This window comes from Nothobranchius furzeri, chromosome 18 (assembly GCF_043380555.1).
Source record: "Nothobranchius furzeri strain GRZ-AD chromosome 18, NfurGRZ-RIMD1, whole genome shotgun sequence".
Classification (NCBI taxonomy): Eukaryota; Metazoa; Chordata; class Actinopteri; order Cyprinodontiformes; family Nothobranchiidae; genus Nothobranchius; species Nothobranchius furzeri.
This window is the reverse complement of record NC_091758.1, coordinates 17,274,037-17,296,444: the sequence shown is the minus strand read 5'-3', so window position 1 is coordinate 17,296,444 and position 22,408 is coordinate 17,274,037. Positions and strand designations below refer to the sequence as shown.

Below are 22,408 nucleotides of genomic sequence, written 5' to 3'. Positions count from 1 at the left end.
TTTGAACTTGATATCAAATTTTCGCCTCCTCTTCATCTCCGCATGGTTAAAGTTACCCTCGCGGTCTATCACTGGCAAATCAAAAGTGAGACGATGACACAACCGCCCCCCGTACTTGCTTGTTACCACATTCCACCCGGCCACAATAAGAGACCGGCCATTATTCACCTCCGCCGACTCCGACACCGGCCAAAATATGAGAACCGTCCGTTAATTGAATACAGCCCAGTATTAGAGGATTTACGGTATATATATATATATATATATATATATATATATATATATATATATATATATATATATATATATATATTAGGGCCAGGACTTTAACGCGTTAATTACGATTAATTAATTAGAAAAAAATAATACGTTAATAAAAATTAATGCATTTAATCACAGCTTGCATTTCAAGCACGGCGGAACCTTTGTCATTGCACGATTTCCTCGTAGACTGAATATCACTGACGCACACAACAATGCACAGTGCTAATGGCTACTAAAACGGAATAAAAACAGAAAGAAGTTGCCTTGCTTGGACTGATGCAGGATTTAGGAAACACGTCCTCCTCTTTTCTTAACTTGGAAAAAAAAAACTTCCAGACAACAACGGAGTCCGTGTCGCGGACATTTTTCAGAGATCGTCTCTGCTGCGGCTGCCCGGTGGCACCGGAAACTTTACAAAAGTTGCGGTAAGCTGTATTTTTAACATTTACATCTGTGCAGCACTGAAAGCACCAGACAGAATAACTCTGTGCCCTAACAGTAGTTTATGAAAGTAGTCAGACAAAGGAGAGGCACCTGGCTGCCGCTGGGAGAATGCTCCATGTTCTCACTACTCTGTAAACAATCACAGACGTGTCTTAAAGTTGAAAACAGAAGTTTAAGTTAAAACAGAAACACTCTGAAACTTTTCTGACGATTTTCTAAACAATTCTGTCGGGGAATTACATGTTTCTGAGACGAGTCACTGTCTAAAAATCACATGCATTACTATCATTAAGCAGCGAGGTGTGTTGAAGCTGTCATCAGCTAAGGGGTGGATGCTTAAGTGCATCAGGGGCAGCGAGGAAAGAGTAAGTTGTGATCAGGCTGGAGATCACACCAGATTCGCTGCAGCAGGTGTGTGAATCTGCGGGTCTGCAGCATCCCCTTCTTAACGTGACATCAGGACTTCCCATGTAAGGAAGGTCCGCTCACCTGTTCGTCAGATTATTATTTCCTTGCCATGATCTTTTATCATCCCATCAACCTCCAGTCATCCAACTGGAACCAGTTAGTGTTCCTGATCATTCTCAGAATATGCCACGCCTGCTCTGGTGTTAAAAGTTAGTACATTTAAGTCCTAGCTCATATTTGTGCCTGTTCTACTGTCATTTTGAAGGATTATGTGTTTTTACTACATTATGAGTAGAAATGCTAATAAAAACTCCCAATTATACAAACAAGTGAAACTGGAAAAATTAGAATCTGGTGCAAAGTCAAATTTATTTCAATCATTCAACTAGACAGAGAGGCTATTTAAAGGCCCAGGAACCCTTTGCAGGTGTTTTCTATTTGTAATTATAAATTTTAGTTGATTTGGGTTTTGTTTCATATCACACAGTGACATCTGAATAATTAAAATGCATTTTTTATTAAAAGCTTTAGTTTACAGTAATAACCATGTCTAATGTTTGATTCTCTGTCTCATAATTTTAATTAAAAGTTTTACTTTGAGAGCACATTTTCCTGAACGATTAAAATGCGATTAATTGAGATTAATTAATTACAAAGCCTGTAATTAATTAGATTAAAATTTTTAATCAAGTCCCAGCCAAGTTATATATATATATATATATACACATATAAATAAAAAACAGTTATAGAAAGTGTAAAAAGTTTTATTGTTCCTGTGAAGCAATGTATGTGTGGGGGGTGGGGGTGGGGCTCATGTCGTTCCCATTCTTAGAAAGTTACATCTGTGTCCCTGAGGATTTCCTCCAGTTTGGCGATAAACAAAGCATGATGGAGTTTTGGCCCGAAGGATTAAGTCAGAACCAAGTGGATCAGGCCCAAAACATCAACATGTCGGGTCCAGGAAACTCCCCAGAACTTAATCCCACTGAGAACCACTCTGGCCCATCCTCCAGGCAAAGGAGGAAAAACACAAACCCAACACCGATAATGGAGCTCCATCATCCGTGTCAGGATCTGGACCAGGAGATGATTAAACAGCCTTCTTCATCAAAAACATCAAAGTGGATACAAATCCAACTCATCTAAGCTTCAGTCCTGCATAATCACCTCCATTTCAACCAGCATTCATTTATAGTTAAATAATTAAGCACAGTATGAGTCACTTCTGGTCCTGATTAGAAGAGCAAGTTCATCCTTTATGATTATGATCCATAATAGAAAGCCGTCAAAAGTAGTCTAAAAATCTAATTGTTAAAAAAATAACTAATTTAAGAAAAGCAGCTATGTGATCATTTAATTTCTCTTGACGAAAAGTTCCATTTTCACAGCAGCACGATTATAAAACACAACGATTTAGACGTGTTTCTGTTCCTGAGGTATCATCACATTCTGATGGAAAACATGCCCGTGTCAAATGGACTTTCAGCATTTTTATAAATGTGCAAAACGGGCAGAAAGAAAGAGACCCAGGTACCAGAGAGGAGTGGTTTAAACACACACCAGCTCTGGTCTGAGTAGCTGGATGTCCCACATCAGTAAACATCTGTTAGGGTGGTGATCGTCAGGGATCGGGACAGTTCTGTAACACTGGAGGGACGCCAGGCGTCAAAACGGACCGTCCTGTTTCCTGAAACCATCAGGAAGCCGTTTGAGCTAAAACGACCCGGGACACGTCCCACATCGAGCCAGACAAACGGAGCAACGGCGTCAGAGAGGAGGGTCACGGCAAAGCCCGACTCGTCCTCCTGCACCTTCGCCTGCAGGAGACAAGAACACCTGTTAGTCACGGGTTCAACGTTCTCCCTCAGATCCGTTTCCTCTTGAGCTCCACAGAACCTGACGACAGGCTGAATGTGAATACTAACTGTGATGTTGGGTCTCCGCAGCCCTTGGGCATCTTTGGGCGAGCACAGGAAGTGTTCATTGGTGGGACCCTGCTGGACGCCGTGGTCGTCCTCCAGGTGGAAGGAGACCAGGCAAGTGAGGCGGGTGCAGACACCGCATCCCGCCAGCAGCTCTGACATCGGCCGTTTGAAAATGGGGGCCGCCACGCCTCCGGGGATCAGAGTCAGGTCAGAGGTCAGCGTGCAAAGTGAACCCAGACCAAACCAGGAGTACAGCTTCACCTGAGAAGGTCACAGCGCGTTCATCAGACAAGCGTCAGCCAGGTGGAAATGAAGAGGATACCTGCTGCCATGAATCCTGAAGTTTAGAGTGATTTAAAACCCACCACAGCTCTGATCTGCAGGTCCTGGCTCAGGTCGGATATAGCATAGACAAACAACGAGTCCTCGTCTTCAAACCCAACAGGAAGGACAGAGGAGAAGAAGTTCTGGGCAAAATAATGCAGCATTTTCCACTTCCCACCAAACTCTGTTCAGAGAGGAAACCCACTCACTTCCTGCATGGTTTATAATCTCACAGGATTTTAATTAATAAATTAATCTGACTAAGTCAGTTTGGGTCAAAGTCCACTCACCGATCGATGACCAGGAGGGCGCCTGCCAGATGTCATTGAGTTGCCAGTAGAGGGCGCCCATAGTGTGACCTTTGCCCTCGATGATTTCACTTTGACTCCTGCGATAAAACTCGGTTTGAGTCTTCACACACTGAGCCTGCATGACCTGGAGGGATTAATCAGCACGCTGTGACCTTTGATCCCTGATCCTAAATTATCTGAGTCAGATTCTGATAAACCATCATCAGATTTAGTTCTTAAAATTAATTTTTATAAAGAAATCACCATTTACAAAGCCTGAAGCCAGGTCTTACCCCGGCATGGTTAAACAGCCACCTTTGGTCCGGCGGCTGTGATACCTGAGGGGAGAGGTTCACCTGAGTGATGTAGAGCGTATCTGTGAATCTCTTCAGAGGATGAGAGGAGTTGGGCAGCTGGAAGTGGAGAGCAGCCTGCTGCAGCATCTGCTGGTTCCCGCTCTCGTGATGCTGGCGGTGGGAGCTGAACTTACTGTCGTAGCTCCAGTCTTCTTCCACAGAAACCTTCAGGACACCATCATAACGACACATTAAAGCGTTTTTAGGACTGATGTCTGACCCATGCGTCCCAGATCTAACTTTAGAGTCGTTCTCCATCATTTAACCTGTTTTATTTTGTAGAAACAGAAACAGCGTCTTGCAGGAAGGATAAATCTTTATAAATAGTGTGATGATTTCCGGAACTGCGCTGCTCTGGGTGGCTGCATGTTGGAGTAGCTCTGTTGACTATATGTAATTTTTGCCTTTTTTTTTTTGGACATTTTTTCTTCTAGTTTCTCAAGAAAAACTGTATTTTTTGGACATTTTATTTTTCTGTTTCTGGTGCTGTGAAGCTTAGAGGATTTTTACTGTAGTCTAATGAGCTTGAAAGAAAAGCGTCTGGACTTCTTTGAGTTGCTTGAAGATGTTTCACCTCTCATCCGAGAGGCTTCTTCAGTTCTGAGGTCAAATGGTGGAGAGTCCCAGATTTAAACCCCGTGGGAGTTTACCCTCGAAGAGGGAACAAAAGACTCCCTGATGATCTTCTATGAGCCAAGGTGTGAGGGTGGGTGTGGGTCCTATTCAGCCAGAGTTTCGGGTGAGCTCATTGTGAAACCTGGCCCCACCCTATCATGTGAATTCCTGAGATCAGATGGCCCAGGATATGGGTGGGTGTTGAGGCATCTGAGAAGGGATCTCAAAACTGGATTATAGATGGCAGACAGTTGGTGTCGTAAACCACCGCCTCTGTTCAAAGATGGTTGCTCACAGTGGACATAAATGGCTTCCTTTACTCCTCTTTCAAACCATCTGTCCTCTCTGTCCAAAATGTGAACGTTGGCATCCTCGAAAGAGTGACCTTTGTCCTTTAGATGCAAATGGACTGCTGAGTACTGTCCCATTGAGGTGGCTCTTCTATGTTGTGCCATGCGCTTGTGGAGTGGCTGTTTGGTTTCTCCGATGTAGAGATCTGGGCATTCCTCGCTGCACTGTACAGCATACACCACATTGTTCAGTTTGTGTTTAGGAGTCATCTGTCATCTGGACAAAGCAGGCAGCACTGTCAGGGTCATGTTCTTTGATTTCTCCAGTGCATTTAACACAATTCAGCCAGATGTACTTTGCCAGAAACTCCAGAAGACACAGGTGGGGGCCTCAACTATCGCCTGGATTAAAGACTACCTGACAAACAGACCACAGTTTGTGAGGCTGAAGAACTGCACATCAAACCAGGAGATCAGTAACATTGGAGCACCACAGGGGACTGTACTCTCACCATTCCTTTTCACCCTGTACACCTCAGACTTCCAGTATAAATCAGAGACCTGTCATCTACAGAAATACTCAGATGACTCTGCAGTTGTCGGCTGTATCAGAGATGGACAGGAAGCTGAGTAAAGAGAGCTGGTGGAGCGCTTTGTGGCATGGTGTGGAAACAATCGTCTGACCTTGAACATGAACAAAACAAAGGAGATGATTTTGGCTTCAGAAGAAACAGGGTGGAGTCAAACACTGTTTCCATCATGGGAGAAGAAGTGGAGGTGGTTGAGGAATACAAATACCTTGGAGTTCACCTGGACAACAGACTGGACTGGAGAAACAACAGCAAAGCCGTTTACAAGAAGGGACACAGCAGACTGCATTTCTTGAGGACGCTTAGGTCCTTCAATGTCTGTAGCAAGATGCTGCACATCTTCTACAAGTCTGTTGTTGAGAGTGTAATCTCTTCAGCCATCGTCTGTTGGGGCAGCAGCATCAGAAGCAGGGACCTGAAAAGGCTCAACAGCCTAATAAAAAAGGCTGGTTCTGTTCTGGGGACGACTGTGGAACCACTGGAGGAGATAATGCAAAGAAGGATTCTCCAGAGAATCAAGAAAATGATGGACAACCCTGAGCATTCTCTTCACAAGACTGTCCGACAACGGAAGAGTGTCTTCAGTCAGAGGCTTCTTCAGTTTCGCTGCAACACTGACCGCTACTGGAGATCCTTCCTGCCAACAGCCATTGTAATATACAATAACTCTTTGATGACTTGATTATTATTATTATTCTGAGCTACTACAGCAATCAATTTCCCTCTGGGATTAATAAAGTATTTTTGAATTGAATTGAATTGAATGATTAGAGTCTGTGGAGTGATTACTGGTCAAGGGTTAATTTACCGGCTCCAAAGTGGAGAAGGAGGGCCAGGACTGGAAGCCATATTCAGAGGCAAAGCGGGTGCGAGGGAAAGTCTTCCAGTCCCAGCAGTCGGAGGTGTAGCTGTAGAAGTGGACGTCTCCATAGAGGGGGTCATAAGGGTTCGCCGCCACCCACCCCTCCTGCTCCGACTCAGCCCCGTTTGTGGGACTGGAGACGAGGAACGGGCGACTGGGGTCCTCCTGGAGGACACAAGCTCCTGTTAGATCTAACTTTTCTATTTCTACTAGACTCGACATGAAGCTACACCCAGATTAAAGTCTAACCTCCAGCACAATCTCCCTGACGTTGTTCACGTAAAGTTTCACATAGTCCTTAACGTATGAGAGCCTCTTGGAGGCGGGGATGTCGAACCAGTTGGTGGCTAGAGCTGCTTCGTTCTCGTTGTTCCCGCTCCAGACAATGATGGACGGGTGGGACTTCAGGCGGCGGACCTGCATGAAGAAAAAGGAAAACCCGCGAATGATTGCATCTGAGCTGCATGTCCTCACCTGCCCTGAGTTCATATACTCTAGCGTGCTATGCCTTTAAAAGCAACACAACAGATTTAGTGTCACCTCTCACCTGTTGGCTGACCTCTTCGCGGACGGTCAGAATAAAGTCGTCCTCGGTGGGATACATGGCACACGCAAACATGAAGTCCTGCCAAACCTAATCTCCCTCTCACACACACACACACACACACACACACACACACACACACACACACACACACACACACACACACACACACACACACACACACACACACACACACACACACACACACACACACACAAACACACACAGTCAAGCCCGGCTCTCAGGAAAAACATCACCTCTAAAATCCCAAAACTGGACTCAGAACAACCATCCTCCAAGAGCCATGCTCCACTTTTATATGATGTCTACTAAATGTAAAATGTCGAGTGGCAACAGTTACCATAAGGCCCATCTCATCACAAATATCGTAGAACAGATCCTGCTCGTACACTCCCCCCCCCCACACTCTCAGGGCGTTCATGTTAGCGTCTACAGCTGACTGCAGCAGGTTCCTTAAGCTGCCACAGAGACAGAGACAAGAAGCCCGTTAGTCAGAAAACAACACAGGTGCGGTATAATAGTGTTGAAGTCCAGTCCACACAGACTTGGAGTGACTCACACAGAAGGATCTACTCGGTCCTGGAAGGCATCTGCTGGGATCCAGTTGGAGCCTTTGAGGAAAACTGGTTTCCCGTTTATGCGGAAATAAAAGCTGAGCCCCAGAGATGAACCAATCTGCTCCTGGATCAATTCCACGGTACGGAAAAACACCTGAAGGAGAGATTTTTAAGTTTTCCTTCACTCAGCTGCAGCTGTAGGAGACGACGGGCTCCAGAGAGTAAAGTTATAGGTAAATAACAGCTCCACTCATATCAGTTCTTTTAGTTTGTTACATTGAAAACAACTTGTTCAAAGTTTAAATTATTTAAGTAGAGCTTCTCTGGTTTACTTTTAAACTCCGTTTGGTCGAAATGTCTGATGGATCTGAATGATTTCCATCAATCTTACCTAAGGCTGTTGTGTTACCAAACAAAGCATAGGACTGAGTAACACATCTGAGAAGAAAAAGGAGGTTCTAATGTCTGACCTTTGACCCTGTGTGCAATAACAACACCTGATCCTGAAAGCCTCTGATGGTCAAACGGTAAAACGGTTGGCTGCCATGTCCGTTGGGCCACCAGAGCTTCACCTCCCTGCTCTGGAAGAACAAAAACATGAACAATAAAGCTGGTTTTGTTCTCTTAATTCAAATGGGAGCAGTTTCATTCAGGCACCTTGTTGATGAGCAGGGTGAAGTTGTACTTAGTCCTTCCTTTAGTAAATCGTGTCTGGAAGGTTTCCTGTGAGCCCAGCTCTGGTAAGGAGAGCTCCACTTGGCCACTGGTGGTTTGATCTGCATCTATAATGAGCTCAACCTGCAGCCTCCACTGGCCAGAGCTGTGATCTGAGCAGACACCAGAAATCTGAGGTAATATCACAAAAACCAAAAAATAATGCAACAAATTCAAATGAGTTAGGTTTCTAGAGGAAACACACTGTAGAGAGGGAAGGAAGAAAACTGGATAAGCTGCAGGATATCAAACGCCTCCAGTCGGATTCCCTTCCACAGGCCCAGAGTCGGGAATGAAGGCCCCCAGTCCCAACTGAAAGAGCTCTGCTCCTGCAACACAACACAACATCAGGGCTAGCATCAGGGTTAACATCAGAGTTAGCGTTAGGGCTAGCATCAGGGTTAACAACAGAGTTAGCATTAGGGCTAGCATCAGGGATAACATCAGAGCTAACATCAGAGCTAATATCAGAGTTAGCATCAGGGCTAACATTAGAGCAGGGATTCCCAAAGTGTGGTGCGCGCACGAGCTGCCGCTAGGGGGTGCGCGAGGTGAAAAGTGTAATGGCTGCGGAGCTCAGAGAAGTCTGTCATATGTCACCATTAATGTAGAAACTCATTTGTGGGTGGGCCAAAGAAAAAGTAAGTGGGCACAATAAGTGTAATTGAAAACAAGTATATTTTTGCACGCGCGCGTCTCCTCCGCATGTGCCCTAGCTTCATAATAACAATGCGTCGAGCTTCAGCACTCTGGCCTGTGCACGCCGATATGTTCCGTATTTGATCATTTTTAACGGTGTTGGAGGAATCTGAAGGTGGTGAGTCATTCTGGCAGATTGTAATTAACACCCTGTCTCATGCAGGTGTTCTGACGTTGTAAACCTCACACACAGAACATTGTGGATGTAACAAAATAAGAAGAAATGATTCCCATTCAGGCTATTAACAGCGCGCTGAAGATCTGAAGTTCAGAGTGCGTCTGTCAGAGGTCAGACGCGTTCCAGCGGAACCACGGCTCACGGGTGCACATGTGAGCACATCTGGGCTGGGCAGAAGTTTAAATAGCGCCAATAACGAGACGCAGTGACTTGAGCGGCTGTGCCGCGCGCGCGTGCGCGCGCACACACACACACACTGATTCAATAAGCGCGCACGCTGCGATCCGGCGCGCAGTCAGACTGAAGGCAGAAATGAACGCTGCCTCCACCACGATAAAAACTTTTAAGAGGTTATTTTTCATTCAAGGTCAAATTAAGATATTAGCGCATTATATATTTATATATATATATATATATATATAGAGAGAGAGAGAGAGAGAGAGAGAGAGAGAGAGAGAGAGAGAGAGAGAGAGAGAGAGAGAGAGAGAGAGAGAGAGAGAGAGAGAGAGAGAGAGAGAGAGAGAGGCATGCCCCGATGTGGGGGGGGGGCGTCGACATGGTCGGGACATAGAAGGGGGTGCGTGGCTAAATAAGTGTGGGAACCACTGCATTAGAGCTAGCAACAGAGCTAGCATCAGGGCTACCATCAGAACTAAAATGTTTGTTTTTTTTACTTTATTTAATCAATAGTCATATACAATGAACAAATAAACATGTGAATATCAGAGCATCAGGGTTAACATCAGAGCTAACATCAAATGGTTTCCTGCACTTCTAATGGCACCATGGAGGTATGACATTGATGCAATGTGATTGAATATTTGCAGTGGTGGGGACAGATTGCCAGAGATATAACAAAACATAAACATTTTGACCAGATGTCATGTAGTTCTTACTTTTCTAATGAAATTCACATGGCATTCCCCCTTCTGGACATCTGGAGGACACTCTGGAGGGACGCTGTAGGATGAATGAGCTTTACTTTGCTTGAAGGCATAAAGAACTGGTGAAACCAAAACAACCTTGAGCACATTCTCTCCATCTCTTAGAAGGTGGCTGACAGAGAAGTCCTGTACACAGAAAACAAAAAAGCACTTAAAGTACCCTCACACATGAAGGAAAACGAGACCCTTTATCTACCTTACATACATATCTACGAAACATGTTGTCTGTCCTCCCGACCATGAACCCATTGAACAAGATGGTGGCGACAGTGTCCACACCATCAAAGACAAGGAGAACCTTCTGTTTCACCCTGTAAGGAACATACAGGTGAGTGGGTCACGTACAGGTGAGTGGGTCACATACAGGTGAGAGGCTCACGCACAGGTGGGTGGGGCATGTACAGGTGAGTGAGTCACGCACAGGTGGATGGGTCATGTTAGGTGAGCGGCTCACGCACAGGTGGGTGGGGCATGTACAGGTGCGTGAGTCACGCACAGGTGGATGGGTCATGTTAGGTGGGTGGGTCACGTGCAGGTGGGTCGGTCACATTTAGGTGGGTGGAACGCATACAGATGAGTGGGTCACATTCAGGTGAGGGGGACACGCACAGGTGGGTGGGTCATGTACAGGTGAGTGGGACACGTACACTTGTGTGGGGTCACAAACAGGTGGGTCATGTGGAGAAGAGTTTTAAAGGTCATTAAAACATCTCATATACTCACCTTAACTGGGCAGATACATTAAATGATGTCATGTAAGTCCAATTATCATGCGCAATCCATCGATATGATAAATCGTTAAACCTGAAGTAAGGATCCTAAAAGAAAAACAAGTTTATTTTAAGTTAATATTGGAAAAAATATTATTCACCAAAAACTAGACTTGGTATTTTAATGCAGTAACCCGATGATGAGTTGTTAAGGTGATCTTTGTCCCTACCTGGATGTACTGTTGCTGCATCAGAGCTGTATGAACGCAACCCGGTACCGGTGCAGGTACTGACACCGACCCATTTGAGTTGGACAGCCTCCATTTACCGTTCAGACCCAGCTCCACTGATGGTTCCGAAAAAACACCCAAAACAACACAGAACAAAACACAACAGAACATGACGGCGGCTCCTGAGTTTACAAACTCAAGAGTGGATTTCCCTTTGTCTGTCACGTGACACTCTCGTGACAGTCAGCTGATAATCTTTCATCTTGCTGTAAAACAGAAAGCGCTGACAGTTTTTTTTTTGCGAACCTATTTTAAAAAGAAACTTTAAAATGTCTATCACACACGGTTACAGTTAGTGTACGCCACAAACTAGAGGCGTCTGTTTCTACAGTCAATGGTTGAGACTGTAGTTGCAATTAAGCACTCGTCCTTTAGAGGGCGCTGTCTCAAAAACAGAAGAAGCGTGAATCTGCTAACAGCTTGTCAGCCTACGCTTGTTCAATAAAGTTTTGGAGAAAAAGGAGCTGTCATGGCGTCTAACAGCAGCATCAACGATTTCTGTCGTTTTTGTCTGAAAAACATGAAAGTATCTGGTGTACTGGGACATTGTACTACTTTGTTTGATAAAAATAAGAAGCCACTGAGTATATCAGACCGACTTAAGCACTTAGGATTGGTGATAACAAAAAGACCTGGGAGGTCTAAACGTGTTTGTAGAGGTTGTGTCGCGATTTTATCCAAACTGGAAAAATCCCTTCCAGTGTTTTGGAGCTGGATGGAAAACGAGAAGGACGAAGAGTCCTCTGCAGCAGGAAGCGCCATAAACTCTGACAAGAGGAACGGAGAACGGACTCCTTTGAAAACTCCAAACGCACTGAAAAGTCCAGGACTACTTAGTGTTAAAGGGAGTTTTACTGTGGTAAGTTTGTTAGGCATGGTAGGAAGTATTTTGCATTAAAAAAATCACATTAAGCATTTTTAAATAAAATGTGCTTTACCAGAGCCTTCCCAACAGTAGACATACAAACTACTGCAGAAATAAACTTTTTCCAGATATTAAAAGAGCATTCAGTCATTACTTTAGTAGTATTCTTGATCTAATGTGTATATTTAAGTCACATTAAATACTACAGTGATGTAAAACTAGAGATGTGAATCTTCACTAGTCCCGCTGTCTGATTCAATTACAAATGTCATGTCAACGATTCAATTTCGATTTCATATCGAGATGTAACACGATTATTTCATATGGGTTTATTTTCTTCTAAAATTTGTTTTTATTTAAATCAAAAACGTGCCAAACACAATACACCATCCCTATAAACCTCTTTACAACAACAGTCCTTAGGATAAAACATTTTTAACCATTTAAGAAGATTCAACAATCAATCAATTTGATCCATAATCCTTTATGTCTGCATCTCGGTGCATTGATTATTAGATTAATTTACTTAGCTCTGTTAGAAGTTATTTGCTTCTCAATAACTTCATTTAAATGTTAGATTAAATGTTAATCCTAAACACCTTTATATATTATAAATAGTATATACATACACTTCCTGGCCAAAATAAAAGTCACCACATGGATTTAACTAAGCAAACAAGTATGAGCCTTTTATTGGATAATTACTGCATGGGAGATTATCTTTCACCTAGCAACTACTGGTGCAATGAGTTGGTTCTCATGCCAAAAGACACATCTGGTGGTCGTGGAAAAGAGTCTGTGAGAAGGGTCAGATCATTGCATCAAGCAGAGAAAACATCTAAGGAGATGCAGAAACGACTAAAACTGGGTTAAGAACTGTCCAACGCATTATTAAAAACTGGTCTGATGAGTCCAGATGGACCCTGCTCCAGAGTGATGGGTTCATCATGGTAAGAAGAGAGGCAGATGAAGTGATGTACCCACCATGCCTAGTGCCGGCTGCATATGCCTGTGGGGGCAGTGCTATGATCTGGGCTTGCTGCAGTTGGTCAGGTCTAGGTTCAGCAACAGGATGTGCTCCGAGAATGAGGTTAGCTGACTACTTGAAAGTACTGGATGACCAGGTTATTCCATCTTCCCTGATGACACGGCCAGATGTCAGTGTCAGCATTCATTGGGCTCAAAATGTGAAATATGAATGAAACACTGGATGGAAATAAATCTGGTGACATTGTAGAAGCTTATAGAAACAAGGCCACAGCAAGTGTGTGCTGTAATCAAAGCTAAAGGCGGTCCAACCAAATCTTAAGTGTGTGACTTTTTTTTGGGGGGGGGGGGGGGGGGGCTTCTTTATTTGGCCAAGCAGTAAATATATGCAGTGTAGTGTACATATATATATATATATATATATATATATATATATATATATACATATACATATAGTTATATGTATATGTATATGTATATGTATATATATATATATATATATATATATATATATATACATATATATATATATACATATAACTATATGTATATATATATATATTTAGAGAGAGAGAGAGAGAGAGATATCGGGGCAACGGTGGCACAGGAGTTAAGTGCTCGCCCGTAATTGGAAGGTTGAGTCCCGTTCAGTCTGTCGCTGTGTCCTGGGGCAAGACGCTTAACCCGCCTTGCCTGCTGGTGGTGGTCGGGGGGATCGGTGGTGCCTGTGTACGGCAGCCTCGCCTCTGTCAGTGTGCCCCAGGGCAGCTGTGGCTACAATGTAGCTCATCACCACCAGAGTGTGAATGTGTGTGAATGAATGAATGGCTGATTGTGTTGTAAAGTGCCTTGGGGGGTTCCAGGACTGTAGAAGGTGCTATATCAAATACAGGCCATTTACCATAGATAAAATATTTTCACTTCAGTCTAACTATGCCAGGATCTTATTGCTGTTAGTAGTCATGTTGTCAGTCACATTGTTACATGTTTTTTTATATTCCTGGTTCCTTAAATGTTTGTGTCTTTTAGAGCACATCAGATACATCGATGACATCTCGCCTTCACATCAGCACACAAACAGACTCACCAGGCTGTTCAACACGAGCAACGCAGGTTTCCTTGGGTATATTGGGTCACTGTGTTGGAAGCAAAGGTTTGATTTTTAACTCTTATTGGAATTTTGATTGTGATCCTTTTGTCATGTTTTTCCTACGAAGACAGGTGCACATGTGCTTGCAAAGTAACCATTTTTTATTATTATTTAACCATTATTTATAATTGAAAATGATCAGTAACTCAGATTTTTAACATGCAGACTGAACGAGGAGATGGTCTTCTACAGCTATTACCTTAGCTTCTGATAGAAAATACTGAAAAATGCTCCGTTCAGAAAATCCTGACAGATTTACATCACAATGTCACTCACCATTCATGGAATTACCTATCTTGGCTGTTGTTGATTTACCCCCAAATTCCACTACCTCCGCTCCGCTCCGACACGAACGCCGGAGCAAAATCGGTCTCGTTGTAGTCAATCAGAGCAATTCCACTACTGCGGCCGTGCTCCGGCAGTGCGGCGCCGTGCGCCGCCCTCTGTTCCGTCATCCGGCAAAAATAGAATCGATCCTATTTTTGCCGGACGCCGGAGCACCTCCGCAGTAAATGGACAGAAATCACATCCGCCCAACAGGAAAAGGAGCAAGCACAACTTCCGTTTTTCACAATAAATTGATAAACAAAAGGCGTTTTTTGTTTCATATGCACAGGTTTAACAACTTTTAACAACTATCAATGGTGGCTGAAGTTTAAATGCACAAAAGTAAGCCATAAATACAGTTTCTACTATCAAAGTAGTCACACTTTGTTGATCCAAACACTGCTGATCTCTCAACACAAATGATGGGCAGATTAAACAGTTCATGTCGATGCTTCTCCCACACAACGGGTGTTTGGATCTAACTTCCGCGTTTATTGCTCGGACTGTATCGCAAGATCTCGAAGATCCCGCGCATGCTTGTTTGCCCACCTCAGGTCTCCGCACCGGAGCGGAGCCGTTGTAGAGCGGGTACCAGTAAAAATTGAGTCCGGAAGCGAGCGGCTGCGGAAGGCGGGGGCGGAGCGGAGGTAGTGGAATTTGGGGGTTAGTGTCCAGAAATCAGCGGCTAGTAGAAGCTAACCATTAGCACCACATGGCAGAACTTCTCCAGGCTTGTGTTATTTATGGAGATAAAATATCAACATTGCAGAGCAAACAGAGTCACGCGTCTGTTAGCCAATCAGAGAAGAGAAATCCAATTATCAGGAAATTCGACTCCAAATCCTGCTGTCTGAAAGTACTTTCTCCTCCAGCTGACTAAAAGGGAGCAGCAGAGTCACACCCCCCCCCCCCCCCCCCGGGAATGACTTGGCATTCATTCCTACCAGAGACTACTGATAATGCATTAAAATATGAGTTCTGTTGGTCTTTAATGTGTTATTTTCATGCATGTACCACTTTGACTTCTCAACAGTTGTGAACATATTTGTTGCTTTTCATTCAGTCATTAGAGCTTTAAAGTGACGATGTGTATTTTCCCTGGCAATAGGGAGCTGTACATACTTAAATTATTGCAAGAAAGCAGTTTTTTGTGTTCGAGTATGGCCATTAGGGTCAAAAATCCCTCGGTTCGCAACCTCCAGCAAAACTAACAATCACATCAGACTCTCTTTCATCACTGGCAACGAGCGAAGAGGTAATTGTGTAAAACAACAACGTTTATGACTAGTGAAAATAAGTAAATGCATTTTGTCCTCATGGGCTCCTGTAGAAGGAAACATGGCATCTAATATGGCATCGCCCAGAGACTTAGACCCACTCTAATGTATTTTTGACCTGATTTTTATGTTTATATGTTACAAAGTCACCAATATTTTTCAACTGGGCATCATTTAATTCATTTTCAACAACGTTTTGATGCATATTTCTAGAGATGAATGGTAAAAACTACACATTGTCTCTTTAAGCTCTTAGTATTACCTTGTAACGTCACAGTAATCAGTCAATCAATCAATTTTATTTGTAGGGCACCTTCCACAACGTTATCAGAAGCCCAAGGTGCTGAACAGCATCATCATAAAAACATTCCCAGTACCTGGGCATAAAAGCAAGATAAAAATATAAAATCATAAAATAACAAGCAAGCAATATTACAAATACAGAGAGATAACGGAATAAGACTAATCAATTAAAAACAAATGCTGGACAAAATAAAATCAAGCGTCCTGATCAAAAGAAGAAGTATTAAAAACCATAATGTCAGGGCAGTTCAAAGAACCCTAGTGCTGAAAAGCAATCAAATAAAAATGAGTATTTAGACGAGACTTAAAGACTTGAAGGGACGGTGCCTGCCTAACGCTCAATGGCAATTCATTCCACAGAGTTGGAGCCAAAACAGAAAATGCACGATAACCCCTCGATCGATATTTCGACCGGGGGACCACCAGACGTCCCTGCTCGGCTGAGCGAAGAGACCGAGATGGAGCATACCTGTGCAAAAGTGCAGTAATGTAAGAGGGGCACTGCCCTGGAGGGCCTTATAAACGAGAGTTAAGATTTTAAATTTAGCTCGGTATTGCACCAGGAGCCAGTGCAGAGCAGCCAGCACTGGGGTAATGTGCTCTCGACATCTAGTACCTGTCAGGAACCTAGCCACTGAGTTCTGTACAAATTGGAGCCATGCAACCGTGCACTGGGCCAGACTAGCATACAGAGCGTTACAGTAGTCCAGACGGGACAGGACGAAAGCATGCAACACAGACTCCAGATGAGCTCTGGACAGCAGAGGCCTGATCCTGGATAGTCGTTTCAAGTTAAAAAAAACAGGACCTCACCACTGTATTTACGTGAGTGTCAAGATTAAGTGAGGAGTCGATTTTAATCCCCAAATTACTGACTATTTTGTTTTCATAGGGGGTCAATGGGCTAAGGTCAATATCAGCACCTGAGCCATTTCTTCTGCCAGGACTAAGTATTATGACTTCCGTTTTGCTCTCATTTAGGTGAAAAAAATTAGAAGCCATCCAACATTTTATGTCCTTCAAACAGTCCAATAAAGGAGAAACGGATCTATCCTCCCCACATCGAAGAGGGAGATAGATCTGGCAGTCATCAGCAAAAAATGAAATTTCACATTATGCTGAGGAAGGAGGACTCCAAGAGGAAGCAAATACACTGCAAATAGGAGAGGACCAAGGACAGAGCCCTGTGGCACACCCCAACGAAGTCTCACGCAGGGTGACGTCACCTCACCCATCTGAACACTAAATGTCCTGTCATGAAGGTAGGAGCGAAGCCATTGGAGGGCCTGCCCAGTTATCCCCACCCAATGCTTTAGTCGGTCCAAAAGGACTTTGTGGTCGACTGTATCAAAAGCTGCAGATAAGTCCAGCAATAGCAGGACAGCATCGTTATCCATGTCACAGGCTAAACACGTGTCATTAAAAACCATTAAAAGAGCAGATTCAGTGCTGTGACCTGTCCTGAACCCTGACTGAAAGACTTTTTTAATCTAGGTATCCAAACAGAATCATCCCTGATGAGGAAGAGTGTGGCCACCAGCACTGCAGATGCACCATGGGGGCCTGGTACCTCAGTGCCCATCGGGTCTGTTCATCTGAGGCCAAGTAAAAGACCTCGGTTAGATGAAGAGGATGAAGGGGAAGTCTCCATATTAAGACCTGAACCCCCTGAATCCACCTATGATCCAGCCCAGTTAGTGAGCGCTGTTGCTGAGTCTTCACAGCTGATGTATGTTTTTGTCTCTAATTTGATCTAAATGTCCATGTTTATTTGACATAGATTTAGTTGAATTAAACGTATCTTGTTTTGTCGCATTCCCAAACAGTGATATGTCTTCTACTGGATACAAAGACTCCAAGTACATAGTATTTGAGAAAAACCTCGTGGAACTTTTTGAAACGTGTCCAGTTTGCAGCCGTGTGTCGGAGGTGAAGACCTACAGACGAGGAACCTTTCTGTCTATCCACCAAAAATGCCATCACTGCAGTTATTCAAAGCAATGGAAAAGTCAGCCAGTGGTGGGGAGCACCCCTGTGGGAAACATCCAGCTCTCTGCTGCCATATATTTCACCGGTTCTTCTTACTTTAAAGTGCAGAAGGTAAACTACACTGCAGAATCTAGCACCATGTTTTCCATGCCACCAAATGTAAATGAAGCCATGATGAAGATGTATTTTTTTAAGGTATTTGAAGCCATGCATCTGCAAAATATTAGCTACACAACGTTCCGTAACCATGCCAACAGTTATCTGCAACCAGCTGTGATCCACACATGGCAGCAGTACCAAGAAGAAGAATTACGGATCCTGAGTCAAAAAAGAGTCAAGGTTGGAGGGGACATGCGAGCAGATTCACCAGGTATTCTTGATAAATTTGTGTCAGGTTGTGCTGTAACTCAGGTAATCGCTTACTAATATAACAGACATTAAAGAGACAATGTGTAGTTTTTTTTACCATTAATTTCTGGAAATATCCATCATGTTGTTAAAAATGAATGAAATGATGCTCAGTTGTTGAAAAATATTGGCGGCTTCTTAACATATACCCATACAAATCAGGTCTAAAATACACTGGAGCAGGTCTAAGGGTATTTCTCAATGCTTACCAGGACACTGTTCTTCCTTAGTCAAAGAAAATGGTTAAATGGAACAGACTTGCATCACTTGACCGCAGTGGTCACATAACGTCACGTGACATGGGAGATAACATTATATTTTATACATATAAGTTTCAATATAAATATACAACAAGACTTTTACTTTTTAAATTTGTGTATATGTTGGTTAAATTAAATATGTAAGGGAGTTACTACCCACTAGCCACCGAAGCTGCAATTACTGAGCCACTAACCAACCATAGATAACTTCTTTTGATCTAAAAAATTACATTTTAAATTAGTTGACTTACATTTAAACTTAAAATGTGCCCCCGAAGTAGCTGCTGGCTTCTGATCCGCCGTCCTTTTGAAAATACAGCAGGGTATTCTGGGACATTTTTGACCAGGGCTAGGCTACAAGACACCTCCCGTGTATCCTTGCTCAGCTAGCTAAACGGCTAACAAACGGAGAACATTGTAACACGTCTTTGCAGTTCCTGATGACATATCTCTTAGGCAAACGGGGCGGGACCAAGACATCAAGGCAAGGTTCCTTGGCATTGAGAAACACCCCAAGTCTCTGGGCAACGCCATATTAGATGACATGTTTCCTTCTACTGGAGCCCATGAGGACAAAATGCATTTACTGATTTGAAACAAAAGGTTACAAAACTTTCGTCATTCTTAAATGTTGTTGTTCTACACATTTACCTCTTCACTTGTTTCCAGTGATGAAAGGGAGTCTGATGTGCTTGTTATTTTGCTAGTTTGCACTCCCCGGAGTTTTTGACCCTAATGGGCATCCATTGGTAGTCTTACTCCAACATAAAAATACTGCTTGTTTGCTATGATTTAGGTATCTACTGCCCCTATCGCCAGGAAAAATACACACTGTCACTTTAACATGTCATACTTGTAATAATAAAATTATTTGAAGGTCACTCTGCAAAGTTTGGACGTTATAGTTTGATGAATCTGGAGAACAACAGCGTCATCGACATTCAACTTGTCCAGGTGAGTGTGTTCATACAGGTAAGACAGTCTCACAGTATGTAATACATTCCTCCAAAACTTCACACACACACACACCTGTCACCTGACTGACCATGACACAATTGCTATTCGCTTTGTGCATTTGTTTGTGTTTATTATTTATTTACAGAGCAGTGAGGTTGGTGGAAGCCCAAAGATGGAGATAGAAGGACTCAGAAGGAGCCTACGGCTTCTATGGTCCAAGGGTGTGACAGTCGATTTAATAATCACGGACCGCCACCCTCAGATCCAAAAGTTCCTCCAAAAGAAAAAGATAACGCACTACTGCGATGTCTGGCGTTTACAAAACAGTACGCTTATTACTTTAATTCATTGTGCAATTTCAACATTTGAACGCAAGTTTTTATTGCATAATAAAAGTAGATCTCCCATTCCAGTCCTGGCCTTGGCTGTTTAGAGGCACACACATCTTGTTTTTATAGTTAACCACTTGTGTGACCTCCAGGTATTTCCAAGAGGCTGGCCAAAGTGGCTAAAGATAAGGACTGTGAGGTGGTGAAGAAGTGGCAGCGTGGAATCAGCAACCATGCGTTTTGGTGTGCAACATCGTCATCCTCGGGGCCAGAGAGAGTCGCCAAATGGACGTCCGTGGTGAACCACATGCAAGACATCCACGTCCACGACAATCCCCTCTTTCCCCAATGCCAACATCCAGTCCGCCTGAGCAGCGATCGTAACAAGTGGTTTCAGCCAGGTTTGGAGCGTACCCTACTATTTTAGTAATGTTTGGTAACAAAATAACTTTGGAAGTTAGGAAGTTTTATTAACTTCATGCTCTGTGTCTGTAGGTTCAAAAGCTCTCTTCAAAGTGGAGAAAATCTTGACTAATAAGAAGGTTCTCACGGATGTTGCACAGCTAAGCTCGCAGTACCAGACGTCCTTTCTGGATGCTTTCCACAACGTAGCGCTGCGCTTCACGCCCAGAAACGTGGTCTTTCCTCCCGGTGAGAGGCTCTGCAGGTGTGTTTATTCACATCTACATTCTCTATCGTGTGTGAAGCAGTGACACCTTAAAGAATGCATTTTCATAGGAGAGAAGAGTGTGGTGTTCTGCACAATAATGTGTTGTCATGTGTGATGAGACCAGAATCGGTAGGAAACAGAATTTTCATCTTTTTTTTTTTTTTTTGACAGACTTTATTTGGCAGCAATGCATTTCAATGAAAACTCGAGTCGCATTCAAGTAGGAACAACTGCAGGAAATTGGAGGAATGCAACACATTTCCCAAAGAAGGGAGGACACACGCTAGAGCCAGTGAAGACACCACCAACACAACGTAAGTAGTTTTTGTTTATGAGAATCAAATGAATGTGTTCCATGTGGAACAGGGGTGCCCAATCCTGGTCCTCGAGGGCCGGTATCCAGCTTGTTTTAGTTTTAATTCTGCTTCAACACACCTGATTTCAATCAGCAGGTGATTAACAGGCTTCTGCAGAGCCCGATGAGATGCGGCACAGGTGATTCAACCAGTTAATCAAGTGTGTTGGAGCAGAAAAACCACAAAACCTGCTGGATACCGGCCCTCCAGGACCAGGATTGGGCACCCCTGATGTAGAACGTACATCACTGAATATTTGCATTGAACGATTTCTTCTAGGCTACGTTCACAACCTGATATCTGATGTCTTTGAGGAGATTGTCCCTCATCCCCAGCCGTACTTAAAAAGGATCCAAGAGATCCAGCTCAGCTGTCATAGGCCTTCGACCGTCCTCCACTGACAGGAGCTGGGGCTGCATACAGGTCTCGTTTTTGGCAAGTGTAGCTGTAAAGGTACACACTGGCCTGTGTCCAGGAATTTGCTTTGGATCTGCAGGGCAACACAAACTGGAACAACTCTGACCTTTCTCCTGAAATAACCCAGCACTATCCCACAAAACATCTGAATGCCAGATATCAGCAGCCTGGAAAAGAGAGGACTTTTAAAGGTTGTACAAAGCTCTGAAGAGTGTAGTTTTTTTTTATGAAGTAGATTAGATTGTTTTAATCTTTCATATTGCCTTCAGACAATTTGTTTTAATTAGACCAGAGTTTTGCATTTGTTAATACTAATACAAAGTAATCAAATAAATTTGAACTCTTTTCAAACAAAACATGCATCTCACCTTTCATAACCAATGGGGTCATAATCAGCTCTATAAATGTTTAACAGACTGGTTTTAATCCTGGGTGGTGTCGGTCCATCTTAGCTAAAGCTATCGTCTTTCTCATGACCCAAGGAATCTCCTTGCAGCATGTTCTCAGCCTCTATTAGCATCCTGGTGCACTTCCTGTATGTGCACCTATAAATGTATATTAGTGTGTTAGTTGTGTGTTATAATTCATGCATCTTATGAAATACAGTGGCATGTCCAGGCCTTTTGGAATGGGGTGGCCCATGGCCCAGGTGGGGAACTTATTTATGCTTACAAAATCATTTTAATTTTTGTGAATTTGTGAGCTCCACATTTTGCCATCAACAGCTGTATTGTGGTGGTTAGCAAGCCAAGTCTTGGTACATTACCTCCACCAAATAGGGTGGAGTAGGACTAGGACTCTAAATACTATTTGTCTATATGAAAACAAATGTTCTGTAGGCGTGCTGCTGGAAACCAACGTTAAAGGTGTAGGCTACAACCTACTATGTTGGGTTTTGTAATTCCAAACCTTTTGTGGACAATGTAAGTCAGTTTGAATGGAACTCAACGGGGTGGCCAATCAGATTTCAAGGGTGGAATCTGCCACCCCAGGCCTTTACCTGATAAAAATGTAAATCAAAAATTATACAGCATGGTGCAGAAACTTGTCAGTAATTTACCATTAAAGAAATAACTTGTTAGATGCAA

General features: G+C 43.3%; 2 protein-coding genes across 3 annotated transcripts; one reads left to right on the top strand and one right to left on the bottom strand.

Moving 5' to 3' along the window:
* Window positions 1–1,859: 1,859 nt before the first annotated feature.
* Window positions 1,860–11,215, bottom strand: manba (mannosidase, beta A, lysosomal). Its single transcript, XM_015969354.3, has 17 exons — window positions 10,966–11,215; window positions 10,749–10,843; window positions 10,231–10,336; window positions 9,978–10,151; window positions 8,410–8,533; window positions 8,148–8,317; window positions 7,961–8,071; window positions 7,493–7,644; window positions 7,274–7,391; window positions 6,916–7,002; window positions 6,618–6,785; window positions 6,315–6,533; window positions 4,012–4,176; window positions 3,656–3,800; window positions 3,407–3,549; window positions 3,042–3,302; window positions 1,860–2,933 (listed from the first exon to the last, which is right to left on the bottom strand). Exons 1-17 carry the CDS (start codon window positions 11,134–11,136, stop codon window positions 2,709–2,711), a joined length of 2,634 nt encoding a protein of 877 aa, XP_015824840.3. The 5' UTR covers window positions 11,137–11,215; the 3' UTR covers window positions 1,860–2,708.
* A 256-nt stretch (window positions 11,216–11,471) lies between these two features.
* LOC107391876 (uncharacterized) lies at window positions 11,472–21,676 on the top strand. Of its 2 annotated transcripts, none has more exons than XR_001573720.3 (11): window positions 11,472–11,884; window positions 13,907–14,030; window positions 17,429–17,663; window positions 17,761–18,034; window positions 18,119–18,293; window positions 19,469–19,545; window positions 19,694–19,874; window positions 20,030–20,278; window positions 20,373–20,528; window positions 20,719–20,861; window positions 21,183–21,676. XR_001573720.3 is itself a non-coding variant. In XM_015969356.3 (11 exons), exons 1-11 carry the CDS (start codon window positions 11,495–11,497, stop codon window positions 21,302–21,304), a joined length of 2,142 nt encoding a protein of 713 aa, XP_015824842.2. In that variant the 5' UTR covers window positions 11,472–11,494; the 3' UTR covers window positions 21,305–21,524. The 2 variants fall into 2 exon arrangements, 1 of the variants encoding a protein (XP_015824842.2); XM_015969356.3 differs by having other exon boundaries at window positions 20,373–20,544; window positions 21,183–21,524.
* The last annotated feature ends 732 nt before the right edge of the window (window positions 21,677–22,408 follow it).

Excerpts from the sequence above, each read along its gene's own strand:
- manba (XM_015969354.3), bottom strand. The coding sequence starts at position 11,136 with ATGTTCTGTTGTGTTTTGTTCTGTGTTGTTTTGGGTGTTTTTTCGGAA. Across the intron at positions 10,337-10,748 it reads AATGTATCTGCCCAGTTAAG|GGTGAAACAGAAGGTTCTCC; the intron begins GTGAGTATATGA and ends TGTTCCTTACAG. Across the intron at positions 4,177-6,314 it reads CCTTCTCCACTTTGGAGCCG|GTTTCTGTGGAAGAAGACTG; the intron begins GTAAATTAACCC and ends GGTGTCCTGAAG.
- LOC107391876 (XM_015969356.3), top strand. The coding sequence starts at position 11,495 with ATGGCGTCTAACAGCAGCATCAACGATTTCTGTCGTTTTTGTCTGAAA. Across the intron at positions 20,279-20,372 it reads TAACAAGTGGTTTCAGCCAG|GTTCAAAAGCTCTCTTCAAA; the intron begins GTTTGGAGCGTA and ends CTGTGTCTGTAG. Across the intron at positions 20,862-21,182 it reads GAAGACACCACCAACACAAC|GCTACGTTCACAACCTGATA; the intron begins GTAAGTAGTTTT and ends GATTTCTTCTAG.